The sequence below is a fragment of the Camelus bactrianus genome, chromosome 8 (genome assembly GCF_048773025.1).
Source record: "Camelus bactrianus isolate YW-2024 breed Bactrian camel chromosome 8, ASM4877302v1, whole genome shotgun sequence".
In the NCBI taxonomy this organism is placed as follows: domain Eukaryota; kingdom Metazoa; phylum Chordata; class Mammalia; order Artiodactyla; family Camelidae; genus Camelus; species Camelus bactrianus.
Window position 1 is genome coordinate 32,716,069 of NC_133546.1, and position 23,654 is coordinate 32,739,722.

Genomic DNA, 23,654 nt, shown 5'->3' on the forward strand with positions numbered 1-23,654 from the left:
TTTTAAGTATTTTCTCTATATTGTTTAAAATTAAGAACCAAGAGAAAAATAATAGATGCTATTAGAGTCATCTTCCAGTCATTTGTAGAACCAGAGAAACACTAAAAACCCCTGTAGACTATAAACAATGACTTCCCTCCCTTCAGGGGACCACACCTGAATTACTTCGGGAAGATGAAAGCACTGACGGTGTTTTTTAGATCCCCAAATTCTGCAGATCAGGAAATTTACACAGCCTATTGAAAAACCCAATCATAACATCTTCCATCGCCAACGACCTAACCAGCATTCATTCCTTTTACTATCCCAGCTCTACTCTTTGTCCCACACTCCTGCCCTTCTCGCTGTCACCATGAACAGCAGTCACTGTAGGTCCTCGTGCTCTCAGCACAGTCTCTTCATATTCTTCTGCAGATGCTTCCTATTTCTAGAGCGTAGGCTGCTGCTTCCCACTGGGGCAGCTTCAGCCCATGCCCTTCCATTGGCTGTGCATAATTATCTCAGGTTCCAATCGGGCCACTGTTGTAAGCCAGTCACGAGAGCTTCCATATTGTTCAGCTGTCCAAGAAAACCAGGTGCTGGCCGATCCTTTCAAGATAAACATACTGTGTACACCTGAATTAGTACAAAAATTAACTTACTTTTCTTTGGCATGAGTGGGTAGGCCGGAAAAATAGCAAACATGGTAATATTACTGAAAAAAAAAATCTTTCCTCCAGAGTCTAACATTCTGAAATACTTGAGGTCAGGACTGTGACCTCTTTGAATGTCTTGTGCCCTAATATGATACCCATTACATATGCTTGCATGAACTTTCAAAATTTTTATTAAAGTATAGTTGATTTATAATGTGTTAGTTTCTGGTGTACAGAAGTGATTCAGTTATATATATATTTTTTCATATTCTTTTCCCTTATGGCTTACTACAAGGTACTGAATATAGTTCCCTGTGCTGTACAGTAGGACCTTGATGTTTATTTTATATATATAGTAGTTTGTACCTGCTAATCCCAAACTCCTAATTTACCCCTCCCCGCACTTTCCCCTTTGGTAACCATAAGTTTGTTTTCTATGTCTGTGAGTCTGTGTCTGTTTTATATGTTCATCTGAATCATAATTTAGATTCCACATAAGTGTATCCTGTGCTTTTGTCTTTCTCTATCTGACTTAACGTCACTTAGTATGACAATATCTAGGTCGATCCATGTTGCTGCAAATGGCATTATTTCATTCTTTTTCTGGCTAAGTACTATTCCATTGTATATGTATACACTACATCTTCTTTATCTGTTCATCCATTGATGGACATTTAGGTTGCTTCCATGTCTTGGCTATTGTAAATAGTGCTGCTATGAACACTGGAGTGCATATGTATCTTTTCGAATTAGAATTTCATTCTCTTATGGACATATGCCCAGGAATGGGATTTCTGGATGATATGGTAACTACATTTTTAGTTTTTAAAGGAAACTCCATACTGTTTTCCATAGTGGCTGCACCAATTTACATTCCCACCAACAGTGTAGGAGGGTTCCCTTTTCTCCACACCCTCTCCAGCATTCATTATTTGTAGACTTTTTAATGATGAACTTTCCAATATAGATCAATAAGCCTGACAAGCTTGACTATAGGCAACATTTTCACTGACAAAACATCACACCAGGAAAGTCATATGAGCGAATGAAAGCACCAACCGAATCCTATGTTTCACAGTTGACTCAGTACAGGAAGCAGAGAAGTAACTGGCACATTCTACGGACCTGTCTTCCATCATTATAGCACAAGGTAAGGTTTCATACTCCACCCTAATATTCTTTGCAATAAGTTTTAAAGATGGCCAATAATGAGCAAAGCCCTGGACACCTGGACGAACTCTACAGCACATGGTCCACAGAGCACTGGAGACAGCTGGGAAGGAACCCAAGCTGCCTTGGGAAAGGCAGGATGGAATTATCTTCCAATGACACCTAACACCTCTAATTCCAGCTGCAGGCCTCCTCAGACCCTTTATGCCTACTCAAATTCAGATCCTCCCCCTGCTTACAAAAACCTGAAGTGAGTGATGTAAAAGTATCTGCTGCCAGAGGGGAAAATTGGCCGGGTGATCCTCAGGAGCCATTCAGAGCAAAGCCATGGAACCTCCTATTTACTCCACCTCTCAAAAGTTTTCAGAGCCAGCTTTTCCAATAAGGAAATGTAACTGTGACCAAAATCCTAGAGGAATGAAACGGGGAAGGGGGAAAGCCTACATTAACCTCACCCCAGGTGGCGCTGGTACTGTGCCCACAAATCCTGCCTCCTCCCTTCCCACCCCACGGGAAGGCTGGGAATGTCTGGAACACAAGGCTCCTGGCTCCTGCATCTGAGGGTATCCTGGATACGTTTATGGAAACACTCCTCTCTCTCCGTGCATTGGGACTGAAAGAAGCTGATGTTCAGGAGAAAAGTTCAGGGCCTGGAAAGGCACGAAGGTTGGATGTAAAGGAATCCTTTCCAGGAGATCTGTGATGTCTTAGAGGAGGTTACAACTGTTAAGGGAATAAATTTTAAGAGACGAGCTGAGGTTTCAGAACAGAACCTAAGGAAGGCTAAGATTTGGGAAATAAAAAGAAGCGTGGCTGACTGCGGGGTGGGGAGATTGAAAAGACAAGAAAGTGAGTGCAGTGTCACAAAGGCCATGGGAAAAAAGCTAAAGGAATCTTGTACAGACACTGTCAAATGTTGCCCAGAGGATGAGAGATGGAAAACTGGGAATGGGCAACTGGGAGGTCAGAGTTCCTGACGTGAAAAGTAGAGGACCTCAAGACAGATGGTGCTAACGCTATCAGTAAAGTAAGTACACGGTCATCTGCTAAAATGTAATGGGGTGAAGACAGGACTGGGGGCTTAAGGAGTTGTGAAATTTAGAAGAGTTACTATGGTCAATAAGGCTTCAAAAATATGAACAAGAAAGAAGCAATCGGGGTTCACCCAGGGGTGGGTCTCAACACCAGGGTGACAGACCATGGAAGGAGTAAGCAAATCCCCCGCTGCAGTGGCCACCTGTGGGGTTAGGACATGCAAGCAGGGCAGCTGAAGTGAGGGGCACTGAGATGGCAGAGTCAGGAGAATGGCCTGATGTATTTGTTTCCTGTTGCTACTGTAAAACGTTACCATGCTGTAATGGCTCCAAATTAAAAAACACGTCTGTACTATCTTACAGTTAGAGATTGCAGGGCAAAAACTCACAGCATCAGCAGGCCGTTCCTTCTGGGGGCTCTACAGGAAGACCGATTTCCTTTCCTGTTCCAACTCCTAGAAGTAGCCTGCTTTCCTTGCTTCAAGGTCCCTTCCTCCGCCTGCAAAGCCAGTAACACGGAGCCGCATCCTCCCCGGCTGCCATTTCTCTAGGTCTCTCTCTTCCGCTGCCTTCTTTCACTTTTAAGAAGCCTCGTGTTTCTACTGGGTGCACCTGGATAATCCAGGATGCACGCCTCCTTCAGGTCAGCTGACCAACAACCTTAATTCCATCTACAACCTTAATTCACTTTTGCTGTGTAACCTAACAGGGTTTGGAGATTAGAACATGGACTTGGCGGGTGGGAAGGGTGGTGACATTATTCTGCCTACCACAGATGGAGAACAGGTTTATGGGAAAAAAACAAAAGAGGGTCAGATCCAAAGAGGGTATCTATTTAAGTAGTGAGCTCAGGTGAGTATGAGTGTGCTGGGGAAGGGGGTGTTAAAGAATGCAGCTCTGGCTAGATGTCTCAGTTCTGAGAAAAACCTGCAGGAATGACACCTGGCTCCTGTCACCGACCACTGGGGACTGAGCGAAGTCAGGATGGTGGACATTATCTATTATCGTACTGAAAACAGAAACAAGAGACACCTGTGAATTCCCTGGCTCTTGATTCCATAATCTTTACATAGAGGAAGGACAGAAAAGACAGTATGAGTCTTTTTTTCCTCTGTTGCCAACTATCTGAACAAGCACAAACAACTTAGAAAATTATCAGGTTTTCAGATTATACCAGGACCAACTCTGCACTGGCCCTACACTTACTGGGTATATGTTCCCCCTCTTCCCTTACTCTTCTTGAATGATCAGTTCTCTCCCTTCCTTCTACCCCTATCTTAGGACCATCTGAACAGCGTGCACGAGGCTCACAGCACAGGACCCACAGCACACTTGTCCATGAGGAAAGATGGCTTCCATGGCAGCCAAAAAGGGAGATTAGAGAGGCAACAACTGTCTATGTCTCTAGATCTTTCTAAGAAAGGGGAACCTTGATTTGTAAACAGGAAAATTTGTTTCCAATGACAGACATATCCCTATACTGGGAATAGATACATTTGGTTATGACAATTTGATGATATTAACCAAAGTCAAGTCATGTGTCATTTCCCTTATGTCATCAAACATTTTTCTGATTATAATTTGGCTTTGGGGTCAAAATGAGCTGGATTCGCCTAGCAACCCTCACAGCTGTATGATGTTAACCATGTCACTTGAAATCTTTGTGCCTCCATTCCTTATCTGTAAAATGAAGATTTCACAATGTTGTTCAAAAGATTAAACGAGATAATGGATACTGCGTTTATATCAGAGCCTGGCACAGAGTAAGTGTTTAAGAAGTGCTATTAATAATAATACAGTCAACATAAGTAAATAACAATTTGAATAGAGTAGGGTGTTAAAAGAATTATACCATAGGCAAAAAGGTTTCACTCCAGAAATACAGGAGTGATAACAATATTGATATGATAGATGATTATAAATTGTTTAAAGGAGAAAAACCACATCTGATTACTTTGGTACATGTCAAAAAAGTATCTAATGAAATTAAACAGCCATTATTATATTTTTTAAAAGAACAAAATAAAAAAATTCAGCTGTTAGAAAACTAAGAATGGGAGTTAACTTCTGTAATATGATGAACATTTAGTCCCTCTTTGATATTCATTAGAAATGTGCTTCTGAAAGGGCACTGGAGCCCCAAAGGGTATGCATCAAACGCAATTTCCCCGTAAGAATGAAAACCGAATGACTTTCTGGTATCACTTCCAGGACTGCAGTGGCTCATTAATTACCTAAATGCAGCCTGAACAAAGGCACTAGTGGGGCCCCCAGCCCAGCCTTATAAAAGGAGGATTCCAGGGTGCGCAGTGGGAGATACCCACGGGCACTGCATGAGCTCCACTCATGCTTTTTATTCCTGTTGTTCTGTGCAAGACAAGTGCCTGAGAGACCTCCCAGCAAAAGCTCTTAAGGCTTCTGGACATAGTATCTCCCACTCCACTAAATTACAACAAAAAGGCTAACCTAATGTGATGCAAGGCTAAACCATAAGTATTTAAGGTAATAAAAATAAACTTGGTAGTGGAGATGAAAGCAGAAGCACTTCAAATACAAGGAGACAGCGTGGAAACCTGGAGGAGTAAGAGGGAGCCCTGCCATTCACGGGGGCCCCTCCCACAGGCCTGAAAGGCAGCTTGTTGCAGAATGGACTCCAGGCATCCACTTGCACCTCAGTGGTCTCTTTAGAAATCAACCATTATAAGCACTATTCTAAACCCTCCTAAAGCATACCTGAGTAACCTGAGATGAGCTCTTACAGCAGAAACTGAAAGCAAATACAAAAAGTAAAACACTAACCAAAATAAATACAGGAATTCCTACTATTATGGTTTATACTCAACTTTGTTCTGGAATCTCTAGTCCAAGCAACACATAAAAGAGTTTAATACTGAAAACAAAGAAATGAAAATTTGATTATTAACAGATGAATTAATTATATACCTAAATTAAAACCAACATCATAAAAACATCCAGCAATCATAAAATTGTTCAATAGGGTAACCAGATGTAACAGTCCTGTATACTTATGACAGAAATATATCTGAAAAAGTCCCAGGCATAATGGTATCAAACTAGAAAATAGGAATAAATATAGCAAGATAATGGCAAGAGATACATGAAGAAAATTTTAAAGGTTCTTTGAAATATATAAACAGAAGCCTGAATAAAGAGGGAGGTACAAAGAATGTTCCTAAATAGGAAATCTCATGAATATTTCACTTTCTCTTCAAATTTAAGGTTTAAATTAAATGCAATTTAAGTCAAAAAATTTTTTTTAAATTTGTAGAAGGGAAACATGTCAAATTGATAAACAGGTTTAACCAGAAGCATAAATACGTAAGACTATCTACACCAGAAATTGACACACTGTAACTGATTATACTTCAATTTAAAAAAATAATAAAATAAAAAAGCCAAAAAAAAAAGACTATCCAGAATGATTTTTAAAAGAGAAAGGGTAGATACACTGTATTGATGTTAAAACACATAATTATAAAGGGGAAGTGTATATAGTTCAGTGGTAGAGCGTGTGCTTAGCATGCACCACATCCTGGGTTCAATTCCCAGTATCTCCATTAAAAAATAAGTAAATAAATAAACCTAATTTCTACTCCCTCAACAACAACAAAAAATTAAATTAATAAAACACATAATTATAAAGCCAAAGCAACTAAACACTGGTGAAATAACTAAAAATCAGAGCTATATTGAAGGAATTTCATGTAAAAGAAAAGTGGCTTTAGAAATCAGTATGAAAAGGCTAAATGTCATTTAACTTCATGTTTGGAGGGAGGGTCTGGCATCAGGGAAATGAGCGAGTCCTTGTCTGCCCCGGCTCCCTGTGCAACCCTGGACAACAAAGACAGTTTCCTAGAGCGTACAATGGGAATTCCAACGGACTTCCACAGAGAGTTACTGCAAGGATTAGATAAGGCAACTCGATTCAGGTGAAGCACCCCACAACGTGCAAAGAAAGGGCTCAGGAAACCCTAGGGATCATTATTAAATGATGTTAGTGAACACTAGCTAACATTTGGAGAAAAACCCTGATCACTCTCAAATCAATGCAGATGGATCAAAGATTTAACAGTAAAAGTCAAGTCATAAATGTCTCTGAAGAAAATACAGGACTTGTCTTTGCTGAAAGAAATAACCATCTTCTCTGTTAGTGATACACACTTCCCATATTATCGGCCTGACTCCTGCCAGGAATGCAATTAAAATATTCAATAGTACACATTCTAAGCGTAACTTCTGGAACACCTGATCATAAGCTATCAACAATAAAATTTTAAACAGTTGTATCATGAGGCGCCTTCCTCTCCTGAGCCTAGAGAGGGTGGAAACGTGAGGAAGAACTTTGTACTCAGAGTGAATTCCACGCTCTCCTCCTCTGCTGACACAAACATCATTCAGTAGATGTTATTTTCCTTCCTTTAAGCATGTCACAGGCACTACAGTCCCTGACTAAAATGAGTCGCACTGAAGGGAAACCAAGAATGCAGGAAAGGTAAAGGAGTTGTCTGTCACGGAGCCCAGTACCACCCTCAGCTCTGAGCAAGCACTCAGCTGTTCGTGGAATGAACGAACTAGTCTCATGATAATTCTGAGGAACAAAGGGTACAGGTAACCTCCCTGGTTAAGTTTATTTCTAGGTATTTTGTTGTTTTTGACGCAATGGAAATGTTTATGCCAGTTATAAAATTCTGGTTTTTGAAGTGAAAAGAAAAAAAAAAGTGAATGAAGGGCTGCAGATAGCAAAACATCCTTTTTTCTTATCGGTGAGTTGTATTCCATTATATATAAATGCTGCATCTTTATCCATTCATCTACTGATGTGCACTTAGGATGCTTCCATATCTTGGCAATTATAAAGAATGTTGCTGTTAATAGCGGGGTGTATCTTTCTTTTTGAATTAATTCCTGTTTTGTGGTTGGCTTTATTCCTTTGGTAACTGTAAGTTTAAAAAGCTAAAGCTCTAAACGTTCTTAGAAACAATGAACAGTACATATATGTAAACTCAAAAAAATGAGTATAGTATATTGTGTATGTATTTACATGCAATATATTGTATATGTGTAGTCAAATTGTAACAATTCTACCTAATAAAACTGAAAAATGAGAAAAAAATTAAGTAACGCTTTACATCAAAAAAAAAAAAAGAAAAAGAAAAATCCGAAGAACCAGATTATTTCAGTCGTTCTGTCAGCATTTGATTTAGTCGTAAAACCAGTGAGTGTTCTGAATGTTAACTATATATGTGACTGGGTCAAGCAGCTAAGCCCAGAGAGAACTTCCAATCTTATCATCACTCATTATAGCCCAGGGGAAAGGAAATTCCTTGTATAGTCAAATTTTTCTTCCTTACTAAGATACAACAATGTCTTGGGATCAGTGGAGAAGACATTAAACTATATTTAACTTTTGCCTTATTTTTCTCTCCGAGGATTCAGGGGAAGCAGAATGTTAGACAAAGGCTTCACTCAGGCTTCGGTACCAGAAAGCTGGGCTTGAACCCTGCTTCATGCTGACCCACAGTGGGACCTTCCACAAGCTTTTTGGCTTCTAAAGGTTTTCTCATTTACAACACAGGCTACTACTGCCTGCAGTAGATGGTGATGAGTAGAAAATCAAACAATGAAATACAGCATCTCGCCCATGGGAGACACCTGCCCAGAAAAGGTTCTTTCTGCTCTTCTTCCTGCCTGATTCTCCTTCTCCTCTCCCCCACTCTCTTTCCCACCCTCCGAAAACTCTTCCAAAGTGGCTTTTTCTTTTCACAAACGGATCAAGGGCTTCACTGAGAAAATTTAAACTTTAGGAGAAAATGTATGAAATATGAAAAATAATTCTATATGAATCCAAACGATATATGGTCACTTAAAAATACAATTGAACAAAAGAACAAACCAACCACCCATTTTACTCCCATTCAGAGTATTGCCAACCTGCTTCTCTACTGTAACAATGTTTTGTGGCAATGCCCCATGTCATTAACTGATTTTCTTCATCATTAAAAAATGGCACATATTATTCCACTTTAAGTTATTTATGTTATATTTATTCTTCCCACTATTTTAGACAATGCAATGATAGTTGCTGTTGTTACATCTACTACGCTCAGGACCATTTCCTTAGGGTCAGTTTCTGCAAACAGAACTGCTGGGTCAAAGGGTGCACAAAAGTAAAGCCCCCGATAAAAATGGCCAAACTGCCTTCCAAACAGATCCACCTTCCTCTCCCACCATCAACCAGGAAGTGTTTCTCTCCTTACACGCTTCCCAGTTCACTTATAATTTGATTTTTCAAAGTCACTCAAACTGAAAAATCACTGACTTTAGTCTAATCTGTTAGACTTTGGTCTAATCTGTTAGTCGAATCTGTTTAGTCTTCCCTCAGCTCAAATTATGTTTGGGTGTTTCTCTTACAGTTGGGACTTCTCACAACACAAACGTGATATCACAGGACAGACCATAGGAAGTAAGATTTCCATGATGCAGACCCATGATCCTAACAGGACTAGATTCTGAATTTGAACTCTTAGTACAGCAGGTTTTTAAAGACACAGCTGCTTGGTTCAGTGACTAGAATGGATTACAATATACTGTGTTAATGGCAGGGCTAAAGGTGTGATAGGAAAAGGAAAGAGTGTTCCTTGAGGGAAACCCGGTACAATCACAGCCAAGTTATGAGGATCGGGGTCGGGCAAGGGATGGAGGTGATGGAGATATGTTGGTCAAAGTACAAACTTCCAGCTATAAGATGAATGAATTCTGAGGATCTCATGAACAGCATGGTGATCAAAGTTAAAAATACTATATGATATACTTAAAAGTTGCTAAGAGAGTAGATCTTAAACATTCTCACCACATAAAAGAAATGGTAAGTATGTGACCAGATGAAGGTGTTAGCTAACCCTATGGTGGTAATCATGTTGCAATATATACGTGTATCAAATCAACACACTGTATGTATACCTTAACCTTCCACAATGTTATGTCAATTAAATCTCAATAAAGCTAGAAAAAAAGAATTATGATGCCTTTTTATACTCATGTTTATAACCATATTTACAATGACTATGTATTTCTAATTTTATGTTTACTTACTGCAATGTTGACCACAAAGTCTTTTATAAAATAATGTTTCCATTCGTGAGGACTACATTTTGACGTGTGTCTCAGAAAAGAACCTCACTCCCTCTCAATAACTTTGTTTCAGGACAAGTATGACACAAAAAGTATGCTTCCTGACTCCTTAGCTATGTCTGAGGATGTGCTGTTGTCTCTGAGTCTGAAAAACAACTTTCATTTCAGAGTTCTGAAGATTTAACTCCTCTGGTGTTCATGCTGTGGAGAAGTCTGCGCCTCTCTTCTTTGCTCCTTTGTAGGCCATTTTTTTTTAAGTATTTTTCCTTGCCTGTTTGTTGTTGTTGTTTTACCATTTATCTATAATCTGTAAACATCTGCCACCATTTATCTAAGTGCAGAGTTTCCCCCTTAATTCTGCTGAAATATGATGAGCTCTTCTGACTTCAAAAGTCAGGTTTGAGTTTCAGCTCATGAAAGTATTCTTATACTACGTCTGATTCCTGCTTCTATTCGAATACCATTGCTCTGACCTCCTTGCCAAGAACACCCTTAATTCCCAGCCTCCTCACGTATAACTCTCACATCTGTTATCTTCTCGTTTAACGCTTGCATTCTTTCTGGGACAATCCTGTGTGTTCCAGGGGCACTTGGACCTGCTCACCACCCAGGCTTTCATGGTATGACTTCACTTTAAACAGTAATCTGACTTCCTTGATAGCCCCTAGAAGCACAGACCCAATTATTGCCATCCTAATAATTTCAACTTGCTTAATACCCAAGTCCCTCAAGTCTTTATATTCTGCTTGATTATAAAAAAATATGAATTAGGTTCCTGATATCTTCTTTCCACATCAAAGTACATTTTAATCCTTTAATTCGAGCTCTAAAGAATGATCACTGTGTTTGAACAGAAGAGTCATGCTACTGTATGTTTGTGGCTTGACCTACTTTTATGTTTGGGAATTAATTTATCAAAATAGCGTAACTTTGGCTTTCAGAACTTCCTATGTGAAACAAAGACAAAAGACAGATAGGAAGTCTTCACACATGTGGTTAAAAAATACCCTAGGAAAAAGTAATCTGTGTGAGGACAAGTGTCAGGGTTGCCATCGTGGGAAATAATCAGTAGTTGGTTACTTTCATCCTGTAGCAAACCCCAAAAATGTTTAACAAAGAAAAAGTGGAAAGTTTCAGTTATTTCACTCTTATTAAGTTCTTTCAAATGCAGAAGGAAAAACTATGAATCGAAATGGTTAATACAGACATTACAAATTTAATACTGAAAAGCTAAATTCGTTCTTTATACTACAAAGGTTTTCCCTAAATAAATCTTTACTGTAATAGCCACAGAACTGGCCATATTCCTACTTAAGTGTTTTCTGTTTGTTAAAATCACCTCCCAATTCTCTTAAAATACCTACTTTACTATCCAGAATTCTTAGTATTAATCTTTTATATTAAAACACTACAAAAGCCTAGGAATACATTTTATTCCAAGGTAGGCTTGTCTCCTACCTTTTTAAAATGTCTCCAACTCTTTCAGGTCTTACACCTATATACCCGTGCCTCAGTTAAAGAACTTCCCATTGAGTTGTAATCTGCATTTATAAAATCCCCATTCCTCTCTCCACTTTCACAGAAGTAAAGATGCATACTATTCTAAGATTAAGGAATAATGTATTCCTTTAGTATAAAAGAAAGTTTTGACATAATTCATGCCATTTAACATATTTTGATATGCAATATGGACCAAACACTTATTCGATACATATGTAAACATTCTTACACACTTGAGTCAAATTTAACCATAACTTACTTAGTAGCTTATTTTGAAAAATACATTAAGATGCATTATTATCAAACAATTCCTTAAGAGTTTATACAAATACATAGAGTAAGAGAATACAGAGCCCTGTACAGCACTGAGGGTTGAGTTCACTTATTCTAGAAGCTTTTATTTGGATGCTTACCGTGTGCCAGTGCTACACTAGGTGCTAGATCTAGATTTATCTGATGGCATCTGCCCCAATGTAATTACTCCACTTCCTTTCTCCTACTTCCCTTCTCAAAAACAAAACACTTTGAGAATTGGTACCATTTCGTTACGAGGCAATTCTAGTGACTCAATCTCTCCATAACATCTTTCATCGATATCTTAGCTGTTGTGTTCTTCTAAGTGTCAGGAGAAAGTAACAAATTATTACCCAAGGCTTAAATGAGGCACAGATAAATCTAGCTTAACAAGTAAAAACATTATTTTGTCAAAATGTGCTTCCTTAGATCAGGGAGGTAATGTTGTAGATGTGGAAATAGATACCTACAAAGAGAAATTAATCTCTTTTATATTGATTATAGAATTTAATATTTGTCTAATGTTCTTTTTCAAAGCCCTTGGGTTTGTTCTATTATATTATTCACTTCTCTATAATTTTCAAATTAATAGTAAAATAATTTTTCAATGTGTAATATGTAAAAAATGAAGGAAACAAAACTCCCCTGCAATTTCTGTAACCAGAGAAAACAATAATCAACATACTGTTACAGATCCTTCCGTTTGTCATCCATTAACTTTTTGTTTTGACTTTCTGTGCATTCCCTGGATTACTTTTACATGCATGCATTTACCTCACACCTTCAAGTAGCAATTTCCAGGCCTCTCCCCTGAAATTTCTAGGCTCCTCTAGACATTTACCTGGCACCTCTAAAACATCTCCAAACATAAATTCAAAATTTTCCTTCTTTCTTCTTGAGTTTTCTAGTTTGTCAATTCTTGACTCTCTTCTTTTTCTCCCTCACACACTACATTGGTCACCAGCTACTGCTGATTCTGTGAACAAAATCTCTCCTTAGGTGCCCCTTCTCCTCTGCCCCAGTCTCCAACCAGCACAACTTGCCTTCAGGCTCAGCTCCATTCACTGTCCTTGGATTTATCATCTTAAAATAGAGTTAATGATGCTTCCTCAATGGCAATCACTGACACAGGATAAAGTCCAAATCCTTAATGTGGCTGACAAGATCCTCCCATTTTGGCATCTCTCCTCCCCAGACTAGAGCCACCAAAAGAACTTCAACTGGGATTACTTTCGACTTGAGGTCTAACGCTCCACCTAGTGGTACAGAACAACATGCTGGGGTGGGGACCTAGGGAATATGCCAGGTCAGCCGATGAGATCAAGCAAACCTGCCAACACGGGTGTTTGTCAGCTTCAGTCAGATGTGAAAAGGGACAAGGAACCCCAGGGTTCAGTGGCCCACGTAGCAATTTTCTATAAGCACTAGATTCTCCTGAGGAAATGCCCCAAACTCTCAAACCAGTTGTTATTACAGCCATTCTTGAGAGAAGATGAAAAGCTATGATGGCATCTCTTTACTTACTGTCACCAAATAAAATCACAGGATAATTCCGACCCAACTACTACACTGTCGCCTATAACCTTCCAGAATTTTCATGAAACTCAAACAAATCAAAGTATTCATTCATCTCTGTATTAATTCATCCATTAAATGCACATTTAAAGAGCACCTATAATGCAGATCCTACCCAAAGCTAAATAACCCAGGGTCCTAGCCATGACAGCCTGTAAAGACAGAAGCAGATAAATAAATCCATGATGACAATGCAGAAGGGACATCTAACTGGTACAGGGACAGGAAGGGCCTCCTGGAAAAGCGATGACTGAGGTGATTTTGTGAAGTCAAGTGAGAGTTGTTAAGTAAAGAGTAAAGTGAAGGGTATTGTCACAGACTCAAAACTTTACACATGCAACAGAGTGCAGTCCTTTAAAAAGCTATCCTAATGCAGTACCTGCAGTTAGTACAGCCTCATGAGAAAAGAAAACTCAACGTACAGGATCCACCAGCCGCTATCAGGGAAACCCTCCAGAACAAACTGTCTCCACTTTAACATGCTTCGAAAGCAACAGCATTTAAAGTAAGGATGAAAAAAGATGACATTTTAAACTGTGCAACTGTAAAAACCACACATTTTCAAACGTCCAATGTGTACAAATCCTATGTAAAAGATGTGAAATGCAATTTTCCTTACTCCTCTTTCCCTTTTAGCAAGCAAGGGATAATGCCCAACACTTTAAATTTTAAAAGGAATGTTATTAATCACACAGAAGTCTCTTTCAAATAGGTTGACTTTTTTTTTTTTAATAAAATGCTGAATGGCTTCAGATTAAAGGCATCCACGAAGCTATGTACTACACGACACAATCACAGGAAACCACTAGAATGCTACAAACCACAGGCTTTCTGCTGCAGATACCTCTTCTGCCTCGGCTGGAGCGATGTCAGCAAAACCACACTTATACCCATCCCAGTGGCACCCCTTTTATCTTTGATCAGCACTAGGAGAAAAGGTATGTTAGACACAGAGACAAGATCTGTCTCCTGGTAACTTTGGCATTAACTGGGCCAGGTCTGGGGCCGTGGGGAACAAGTCCTTGCTACCAGCCCACGTTCCACATTCTGTAATGCAGTTTACTCTCAGAGACTTCCTCAGTCTTCTCCCTCTGAGCCCAGCAATCTTGAGCATTCTGTACCCTGGATGACACGTCAAGGTTCAACTCCTGGTTCCCTTTCTCTGCCTTCTCTTTTGAACATACTCCAGGCCTGCACGTGACAGGAGCAGTAGGGATGAGATGGACAGTCCAAGCAGAGCAGACTATCACCTCCGTCATGCCGGACATGCCACCTGTGCTAATGCAGCTTCGGATGCAGGGTCTAACCTCAGAAACCTATCGCACTGTGGACTCATTTTAAGGTCCCCCTTAACTATAGTTCCAAAGTCATCATCATCATTGTCATCTTTTTTTTTTTTTAACTAACGGATGCTAGGCCACGTCCTATTGTCCATTTCTTATTGCCCAGCTGATACCACACAGGGCAGGCCATTTCTATCAACACTGTTAGGTATACGCCTATATACAGTAAGAAAAATACTTCTCATATAGGGAAAGTGACCATTCAATAAATGTTTATGAGCACAAGCTAGGTGCTAGGCACTGTGTTACATGCTGGGAACATAAAATTAAACAAGACACACCAACATTATTTCATTGTCATTCCCTTTATATAAGATCACGTATATAATACAAGGGCTGGCGGCACATGGCAGCTGCTCAGTAAACTGTTACTATTATTACTATCATCATCAGTTACAAATCATGATCTTTTAAAAATTATTAGATTTTTAAAATGAAAATGCTGCAGAATGGCCACTGATACTCACCAATACTATAATATCTCTTGAGCTCTGTACGCCTGATCTCCTTTAACTGACTACTTTTTCTCTTTTTTTTCTCATCAGTTACATATTCCTCTTCCACAGCAACGTTGCACTTGTCTTGTTCTAAAATGACTGTATTAGGAACTTCTTTTCCAGTGTGAGTCCTTGTAGCCATAGCTGAGGCTGCTTCTGCATTTTGTTTGGCTTGCTTTTTCTTTTTCAATCTAGGAATGAGGAGGAAAAAAAGGGAAAAACATTGGATAAATGATTTGCTAGGAAAAATTATATTAATTTCATGCAACTGGGCTTTAAGAAACTAATTAGCTGATATTGAAAACACTTTCTTTATATTATCATCAATTATACTTTCCTGTTTTTTTTCTTTTCTAATCACTTAAAAATTCTTATGTGGAGATCTGTGGCCTTTCCTCAATTTTATATCCTCAGTACTTACATCTCAAAAAATGACTGGGAAATGCTTTAGTCCTGAGGAAAAACTAGACTCTCTGTAGGCTACAAAATGTTGAATATTTTTTATCAAGATACACAGCTACCCTGCTTTAAAGACATGTTTTTTGGTGAGTTACATTTTTTTTTTAAAGAAGTGTTGCTGATTTCAAGGGTACCTTCAGACTGATGGGCAAGCACATTTATAAAAACAAATCTTGTATAATTGGCTCACACACTGAGTATAAAGGTTTGGCAAGGTGTGAACTGGTTCAGGTCTGAGTAATTCTTTTCCTTTATACGTATGATCGTGGTACTGAAGAGGCAGCCATATTTCCTGAGATAGAAAATGCCATAATGACAATATAGTTACTATGATTACCAACATAACTGCTGACAGATACATTAGTTAACATACTTGATGTTTTTAATTCTTCACTCCTGAGTCAAAGATATTTAAGAGAGGAAGTTTATCATACGTAATTCATCATAATCCAATAACTCAAAATATTTTCCAATTGATGTATCACTCCAGTTAATTGATGTGTCAGTCTATACTCACTAAGCTTTTTAAGAACGTTTTTACCTTCCCAGAATGCAAAGAATAAGGGCCTTGGCCTCGACTATATGTGGCAGTCTGCCCACATAAATATTTTAAAATTAGGATCCTTCCCTTCCACTCCCCACCACCTTCCATTTAGGCAGTCAGCTTTCTCTCACACATCTATTTCCTTTGCTCTCTTGAGCATCCATCCAATTTGATGTTGGGCAATGGATAAGGACAGGTTTGGGGAGAAAAAGGAGATAACCATTAAATAAACAAATAAACATACATACATATAAACAAACAAGTAGGACTGTACAGGGACTAATATTTGATTTTATGCTGCGTTACTCTCTGATGATGGACAAATCAATTAAACAATCTAAAGAGATCCCTCACTGAGGTTTAACTATCTAACAGGGTCTTTTATTAGGATCAATTGAAATAATACGTCAACAACAGAACACACACAAACAGAAACAGAAACAGTAGAATATACTCAAATACAGTCATCTGATGACATGAGAACTAAGCATGGTAAGATATATAACACACTTAGCTTTGAGATAAAGCCCCACGTTCTAACAAAACACTTCAACTAGGCTGTTAGTCACTGAACACTCAGCATCCAAGTTCTTAGATTTTCATTGGCTAATAAATGAGTACACAACCTAGGAGAAAAGACTGCTGGAGGAAAAATCATAGTTGAATATATTCCCCCAGCTCTTAGTTTTGCTACCTCTTTATGTTTACTTGTCAAAAACCAAACAAAACCATAAACTAAACAAAACAGGAAACTCGTAAAAAGGCATTACATCCTTGTAAACACATTTTTATTTTCTACTCTCAGATTTTAAACTGTTTTTTTTTTCCCTCCCTGGTAAAAGACTAAGTGGCTCTTTGCAAAACTGAGTCAGATAATGCTCCTTTAAAATAATTTCTCTCTCGACCACGGTTTCTGCATGAGGCTGAAATGAACATGCAGTAACCTACGTATCACACAGAGACCAGCCCTTTGCTTCGGGAGGTCTATGCAGAGCACGGATTGCTACATCCAGACGACATGCTGATCTTGTCCTGACGTACTGGTTTAAGGAAAACATGCTGGTGATGAACTTTACTGCCCACTTCCAACAGTGATTCCTTCCCGGGAGGAGAGAAGAGAGCTCAAAAATTCGTTCTGAGCAGCCTGAGAAATGTTGTTGCTTCTTAATCTTCTGAATTTTTCCACTGTAAGTTGATTTAAATGTCCTCATTTCACTGTCCCCACAATAATTAAACGCACTCAGACTTAGGGCACATGTTCTGATGAACAGTAGCACTGTTTGGGACATCTCATTAAAGACTGATTTTCACACGTGGAAATAACAAAACGGGACACACTGTGACACACTGTTTCTTTGACTTTTCCCCTTTTCCACACAGTTATTGTCCTCACATATAGCCAAACATCGTGGTTATTTCAGAAAAAAAAAATGCTAGAAAACAGCAATGCCAAGCTTGTTTAACAGCAGAGTAGAATTTAACACTTCAGTAATTTTACAATCAGCCACATCTTTTGTTTTGACTAGAGAATCATGAGAATTTGTTTCTCTGGAGGTTATCAATATGAGTGGAACATGCTGATCTTGTAACTGGAAATCAGGCTGGAGTTCTGGAAGCCTGCTGTAAAATCCTCCCTCAAAGCATGGAAATACATTTCTGACACCTTTTCTAGGGGGGAGTAACTGCCAATCTGATGAATGTGGTATAGTCAGTGCTCTTCAAACACTCTTTTTTAGGGCTTTTATCTCTTGGGCCTTCCCTTCTGTTCTCTAAGTCAGTCTCTATCATTGTAAGGCAGTCTCACAGAAGGGTTTGTTATCACTAAATTAAGGCAAACTGAAAACAAAAAGTTATACAGGAAAATAAACTCCCCTTGTTTCACCTAAGCTTTTTTAATGACCCCAAATGCACATATTTTATATGGTGAACTAAAAAATACGTGGCAAATCATCTTAACAGGTGAGTGACTGAAAATAATAAGACATATTTAACATTTGATTGCTATGATGGCAAAAAAACAAAAACCAAAAAAACCCCTGTGGGGAGAGGTGCTTATTTAAAAAAAAAAACAAAACCTTTGTGATGCTACATTTGCCTTTCTTTAAAATAGATCACATTACATAAAACAAGTGTTTATTGCTCAGTCTCCTCTCACAAGTCCCGTCAGTTCTATTTCCTAAACCTCTTGGTCTCAAATTTATCTTCTCTTCTTGATCTCTGTTCCCATGGAATCATTTCAGGCTTTCATCATCTCTCTGACTGGACTGTTTTTTCCCCAATAAAATTGATTATTCTTATAATACATATTAATGCTAGAAAATCTGGAAAATGCAGAAAAGTAAAAGAATAACACTCAAATCAAATGAAATGCCAACACTAAAGAAGGAATCACTGTTTGGGGGAGACAATGCGAAGGTAGGGCCATTACACTATCCAGACCTCCCCCAAGGGCAGAAGAATGAGACAATGATTCACCATCATGAGTCTGGGCTTCTTCTAGGTACCTTTCCACAAAGGAATACTAAAGGGCTTGCTTTAGAGTCTCTTGGCTCTTAACATGTTAACATCATGTGTACTTGTAAGACACACGTGTTTTTCCCTACTCGTATCTGACCCAGAGTTAGCAGACTGAAGAAACCAATAAGGTTACACAGATAAAGAAAGCATTTTTTAGTAATTGAATGAAAATTGTTTTGCTCTGAGGCTTTTTCCTTTACTAAAGGAAGTCAGTTCAGAGCACGGGCAGCTATCAAAGCCAGCGCCTGGAACAAGTTCCTTCCAGGGGGTTCCTCTGTTGCTTGCTGACCTCCAGTGGAGCGCACGGAATGGAGGGAGAAGAATTTCATTAACATTAGAGGGAAAGCTTCACGAGGGCAGGGATTTGCCTAGGTTTTGTTAAATGCCATACTCCCAGGGCCTAAGCATGTTAATAATAGCTATTTGATAAATACTTCCTAGATGAAGAAATGGATAAATGAGGCCACGCTCTAACTTGGTTGAGATCTGCTCCTCTACAAGCATGCCATTCCACAGCTTTCTCTAATTTGCATTATGTTCTCAAAAATAAACTCCCATCTCCTCATTTAGATAATTAAAAATAAAATATATTAGCCACATATAATTTAAAATGTATTAAACTATAGACTTCCTTCATTACTATCAAATTAGTGGTTCTCTATGACTCTGTCCTTAATTCCACAATTGGAGGTCAATGTGTTTATATACAAAGTGCCACTGACATAAATTGTTTAATATGGTAGCCACTAACTAGCCACTTGTGGTTATTAAATTTAATAAAAATTAAATAAAAATGTAAAATACAGTTTTCCAGTTGCAAGAGCCATATTTTAAGAACTTAACAGACTCATGTGCTGGTGGGTTCTGTACTGAACAACACACGTACAGAACACTTCTGTCATCACAGAAAGTACAGGACAGTGCTGACCGACAGCTATTGAGTCAACAGCCCTATTAGCCAGAGACTAGAGGGAAGAGTGAAGGTAGAAATCATTTAATATTTAAAGCCTACTGAGTATGTGCATAGAATATGTCTATAAGGGTACACAAAAATTTTGGTTAAGTGAGTTTCCAGTAAAAGTAAGGTAGTCGCTGGGGGTAAAGAGAGAGTAAGAAACATTACTTTTCACTGAGTTCTCTTTTGTATATTTTGGATTTTAAACCATGTACAATAGCTAGTCCAAAAAAAGAAAATGTTTTTAAGTATTTAGTCTTTGAAGTCTCCTTCCTATAATAATTTAACACATATATTGTCAGATTTTAAAAACTTTAAAAAAGATTATCATGAAAAGCTTGAAAGGGCTTTCTTCTAACAACAACTACTAATGAACCAGGCTCTGTGCTACGTCCTTTACAAACATTATCCTAACCTCACAAAAAGCCAAGGAGGGAGGCAGTCTTATCTCCATGTTACAGATAAGAGAAGGAAGGCTGAGAAAAACTAGGGCCGCTTCCCAAGGTCACGGGCTTAGTGAAGTTTCGGAGTGGGAATTCACAATGGCCACACCACGAGGCCTCCGGGACCTCTCCTGCAAGTGCTCTAGGGCATGTAGGCATATCGTGACTCTAAAATAAAATCCACTGGGCTTTGGGGATTCTCACAGCTCTCTGGGGGATGATGGTTTGGCAGTCTAGTGGGCTTCAGTGGAAAACATACTCACAGGAAGGAAAGAGGTAGGTTCTGGGCTTGGCTGTGCCCGTAATCAGTTGTGACCTTCTATGGAAATACGGTAAACTCTCTAGGACTTCTAAGGTAAACAAAAGCAAGAGGCTGACATGATTTTCAAGGTCCTGCCTAGTTTTAACAGTTGGCTGAGAGTAGAAAATGTGCTAAAGCTATTTTAAGGTTAAAAAAAAATCTTTTAAATCCAAACCGAACCTTCCTAAGAGTCTGCACTTTCCTGTGCTCCCTCACATCTGATTTCATCTTCCTTCCACTAAAGAGTTTTAAGCCCTGCGAAAGTCCAGAGGCCAAGACAGAACACCCTTCAGACACCAAAAACAAACAAACAAACCAAAAAAAAAAAAAAAAAAACCCCAAAAACAGCAAAGAAGCTCTGCTCTACAATTTGGAGCTAGTAGCTCCATGAAGAAAACTAGAAAGTGTCAAAACTGACCAGCCATGGAGGCAATATAACCTTCTTATTTGTCTTAGTCTTTTTTCAGTTTTTTCATTTTTAAATTTTCTTATGCATATTCCCTTGGTGTCTCATTTCATCCAGTTACAGGTGAAGAGGGGATGAGATGTGGTCTGTGAAGTCCAGAGAACATACTAATGAACAAGAGGAAGTCACGGAGAATTAAACATTACTTCAATGTAAGTTTCTATCAGAACAATCAATAATAGAACCAGCTGCTTCACAAAGACATGACCTCCCCATCACTGGAAGTATCCAAGCAGGTCAGGTCCAAGCTGGGACCTCTCAAATCACATGCAATTGCCCTACGTATTTTTTTATTGGGATATAATTGACATGTATTATATTAGTTTCAGGTGTACAAACAACATAATGACTCAATATATGCATATTTTGTGAAATGATCAACACAATAAGTCTAGTTAACATTCACCACCACATATAGTTACAAATTTTTCTCTCTTGTGATGAGAACTTTTAAGATCTACTCTCTTACTAACTTTCAAATATACAACACACATGAACGATAGTCACCATGCTGTACGTTACATCCCTGGAACTTATTGTATAGCTGAAATGTACACCTTTTGACCACCTTCACCCATTTTGCCCACCCCCTCAACTCAGTCTTAAGACAAATATTTCTCCCCAAAAATTGCCTCTGTAGGGAAATCAGAGTACTAAGATAAAAGATGGAGATGTAATATTGTTTCATTAAAAACGTTATACAACAATATTATAGCATGCATTTAATTTTGTGGAACAAAACAAAAAATAAAGTAAAACCCTCCAAGACCAACAACTAGTCCATTTAGCTACATATGTACTTAGGTTTAGATACACAGGTACAGTTAAAGGGTTGGTCAGTGGAGAAGAAGGGCAACTTTCATGTCACATTTGTGTAAGCTGGTGTTGTTGAATTTTTTGTACAGTTAAGGACACATGCAACTTTTGTAATTATATGGCAAACACATTTAAAAAAATTAAACACCTGCAGCTATGGCCACATTTCGCTCAGCCTGGCTCAGGGGTTCATTCCTTCTCCTAAGTCCAGCCATCAACAGGGAACGAATGCCCTGCAGCCCCAACGCCCCTCTGTATCAAGGCAGAGCTGGTCTGTCGCCCTCAGGGGACCTCCTCTTAGTTCTTGTCCTTGGCTGGTCCACTGCAACCTTGTCACTGCACTATTCTGACCTTCAGAGTCTAAGCTGTTTTTTCCTGGTTGCCTACACCTGACTCGTGCCATTTCCAGACTCAGGGAGACGGGGCATTGCCACGGAATAAGCTCAGCCTGTGGGCCAGAAACATCTATGTTTGCATCCTCATTATTCCTTATTAGGTATGCACCCCTGGGCAAGTTCCTAAATCTCAACCTCAGGTTCCTTGTCTGTGAAAGGGAAATAATGGCCTCAGGTGGCTTTTTTGATGATTAAACTAAGTAGTATACAGAAGGCTTACTTGTACTATTAAACACGAGCTCTGCCTGGTTCCCAGTTAAGAGCTCAATACCCCAACGTTACTACTCGGTTGTGCCACTGCTGTTGTCGTTACTCGGGGATTCCTCAGGATCCAAGAAAATACAACTCAGAAGGTATCTGAGAGGTTCTAGACATTCTTCTTCTCATTGTGCATAAACATTAATTTTAGTTAACTCTGCTGTGAATGTAGTCACCAGCACAAAGCTATTTATTATTTCTAGAAGAACATCATTTCTGATATTCCACTTTATTTTGTGATTTCACAAATGCAAGGTCAGTTTTCAGTTCCCTCTGCAAATTCCCAACTGGGATAAATGCCAAATAAAATCAAACTTCACGTCAGAGGCGGGGGGGCGGGGGGAAATCATTGAAAAATAAAACAAAACACTCACCTAACGAAAATTCTCTCTTGGAATTATAATCAAATAAAACCTAAAAGTTCAGGTACAATCCCTGGAAAAATCTGTAGATGTACCTGATTCCAGTGCTACCTTTTGAAATGTGCGTTCATTTTTTCACTTGGTCTAATTTTGGTAATGAAATCCCCACCTACCTCCAAGAGAATTCATCAGTTCAAATGGAAATACCCTGGGGTTCCAAAGAACAAATGCAGTTAGAAAAAGAGATCCTTTGGCTTTGAGCTCAATACATCCATACAGGTGAACACACATACACGTGACAGAACTTCCCCTGGCCTCAACAAACGACTGCTTTCTAATAAAGACTGCTACAAAGAATGCCAATCGGGGACAAACCACAAAATCTCCCCTTTTCTGTGCTGTTCTAACAGTGATGGAATCAGCAGCTCTTAAGGGACTCTGGTGATCACAGTGCAGGTGCCAGGAGTGGACGTAAACAGTCACACTTTCAGAGCAGCCTTGGGGTGGGTTCATAATGGAGACTTCAGAGAACCTTATATGCTCCCCCCCAGTACCAGGATCACAATGGCACTGCCGCAAGATGCATGCATACTGTGTAGAATGTTTGCCTTGTATTTATGAAACAAGACTGGCTTTTGTTGCATATATGGATTGCCCGTGTGGGAGCCTGGTTCCCTTTTCTAAAAATCAGGATGCTGAGCCACAGCCTAAAAGAGTTACAGGGAAACCGACAGCACTAACAATGGTGATCCACGCCTCAGCGAGACTGAGGAAGGGAACCAGAAAAGGGAACTTGCTCTGGGAGATAAGAGAACTGTGTTGTGCTAAGAGTAAAGTCCCGTAAATACAGTATTTAAATATTAGGAATTTTACCTTTTCTGAGTCAAGAGTAAGCTGAGAAACAGCAAGACAGAAGTTAACCAAAATCTGCAAATAAA

The 23,654-nt window shown here is 39.0% G+C and overlaps 1 protein-coding gene across 8 annotated transcripts in view; it reads right to left on the bottom strand.

The window, feature by feature from the left end:
• The window catches only part of NCOA7 (nuclear receptor coactivator 7), a 130,739-nt gene that overhangs the window by 55,401 nt on the left and 51,684 nt on the right, over positions 1-23,654 (bottom strand). For all 8 annotated transcript variants that reach the window (XR_006728417.2, XM_045524468.2, XM_074368403.1 and 5 more), the window contains one exon: positions 15,171-15,391. Coding sequence is in view for 7 of the 8 variants with exons in the window: in XM_045524468.2 (XP_045380424.1) it covers positions 15,171-15,391 (221 nt within the window). In the remaining variant the exon portion in view is untranslated. The remainder of the gene's footprint in view (positions 1-15,170; positions 15,392-23,654) is intronic.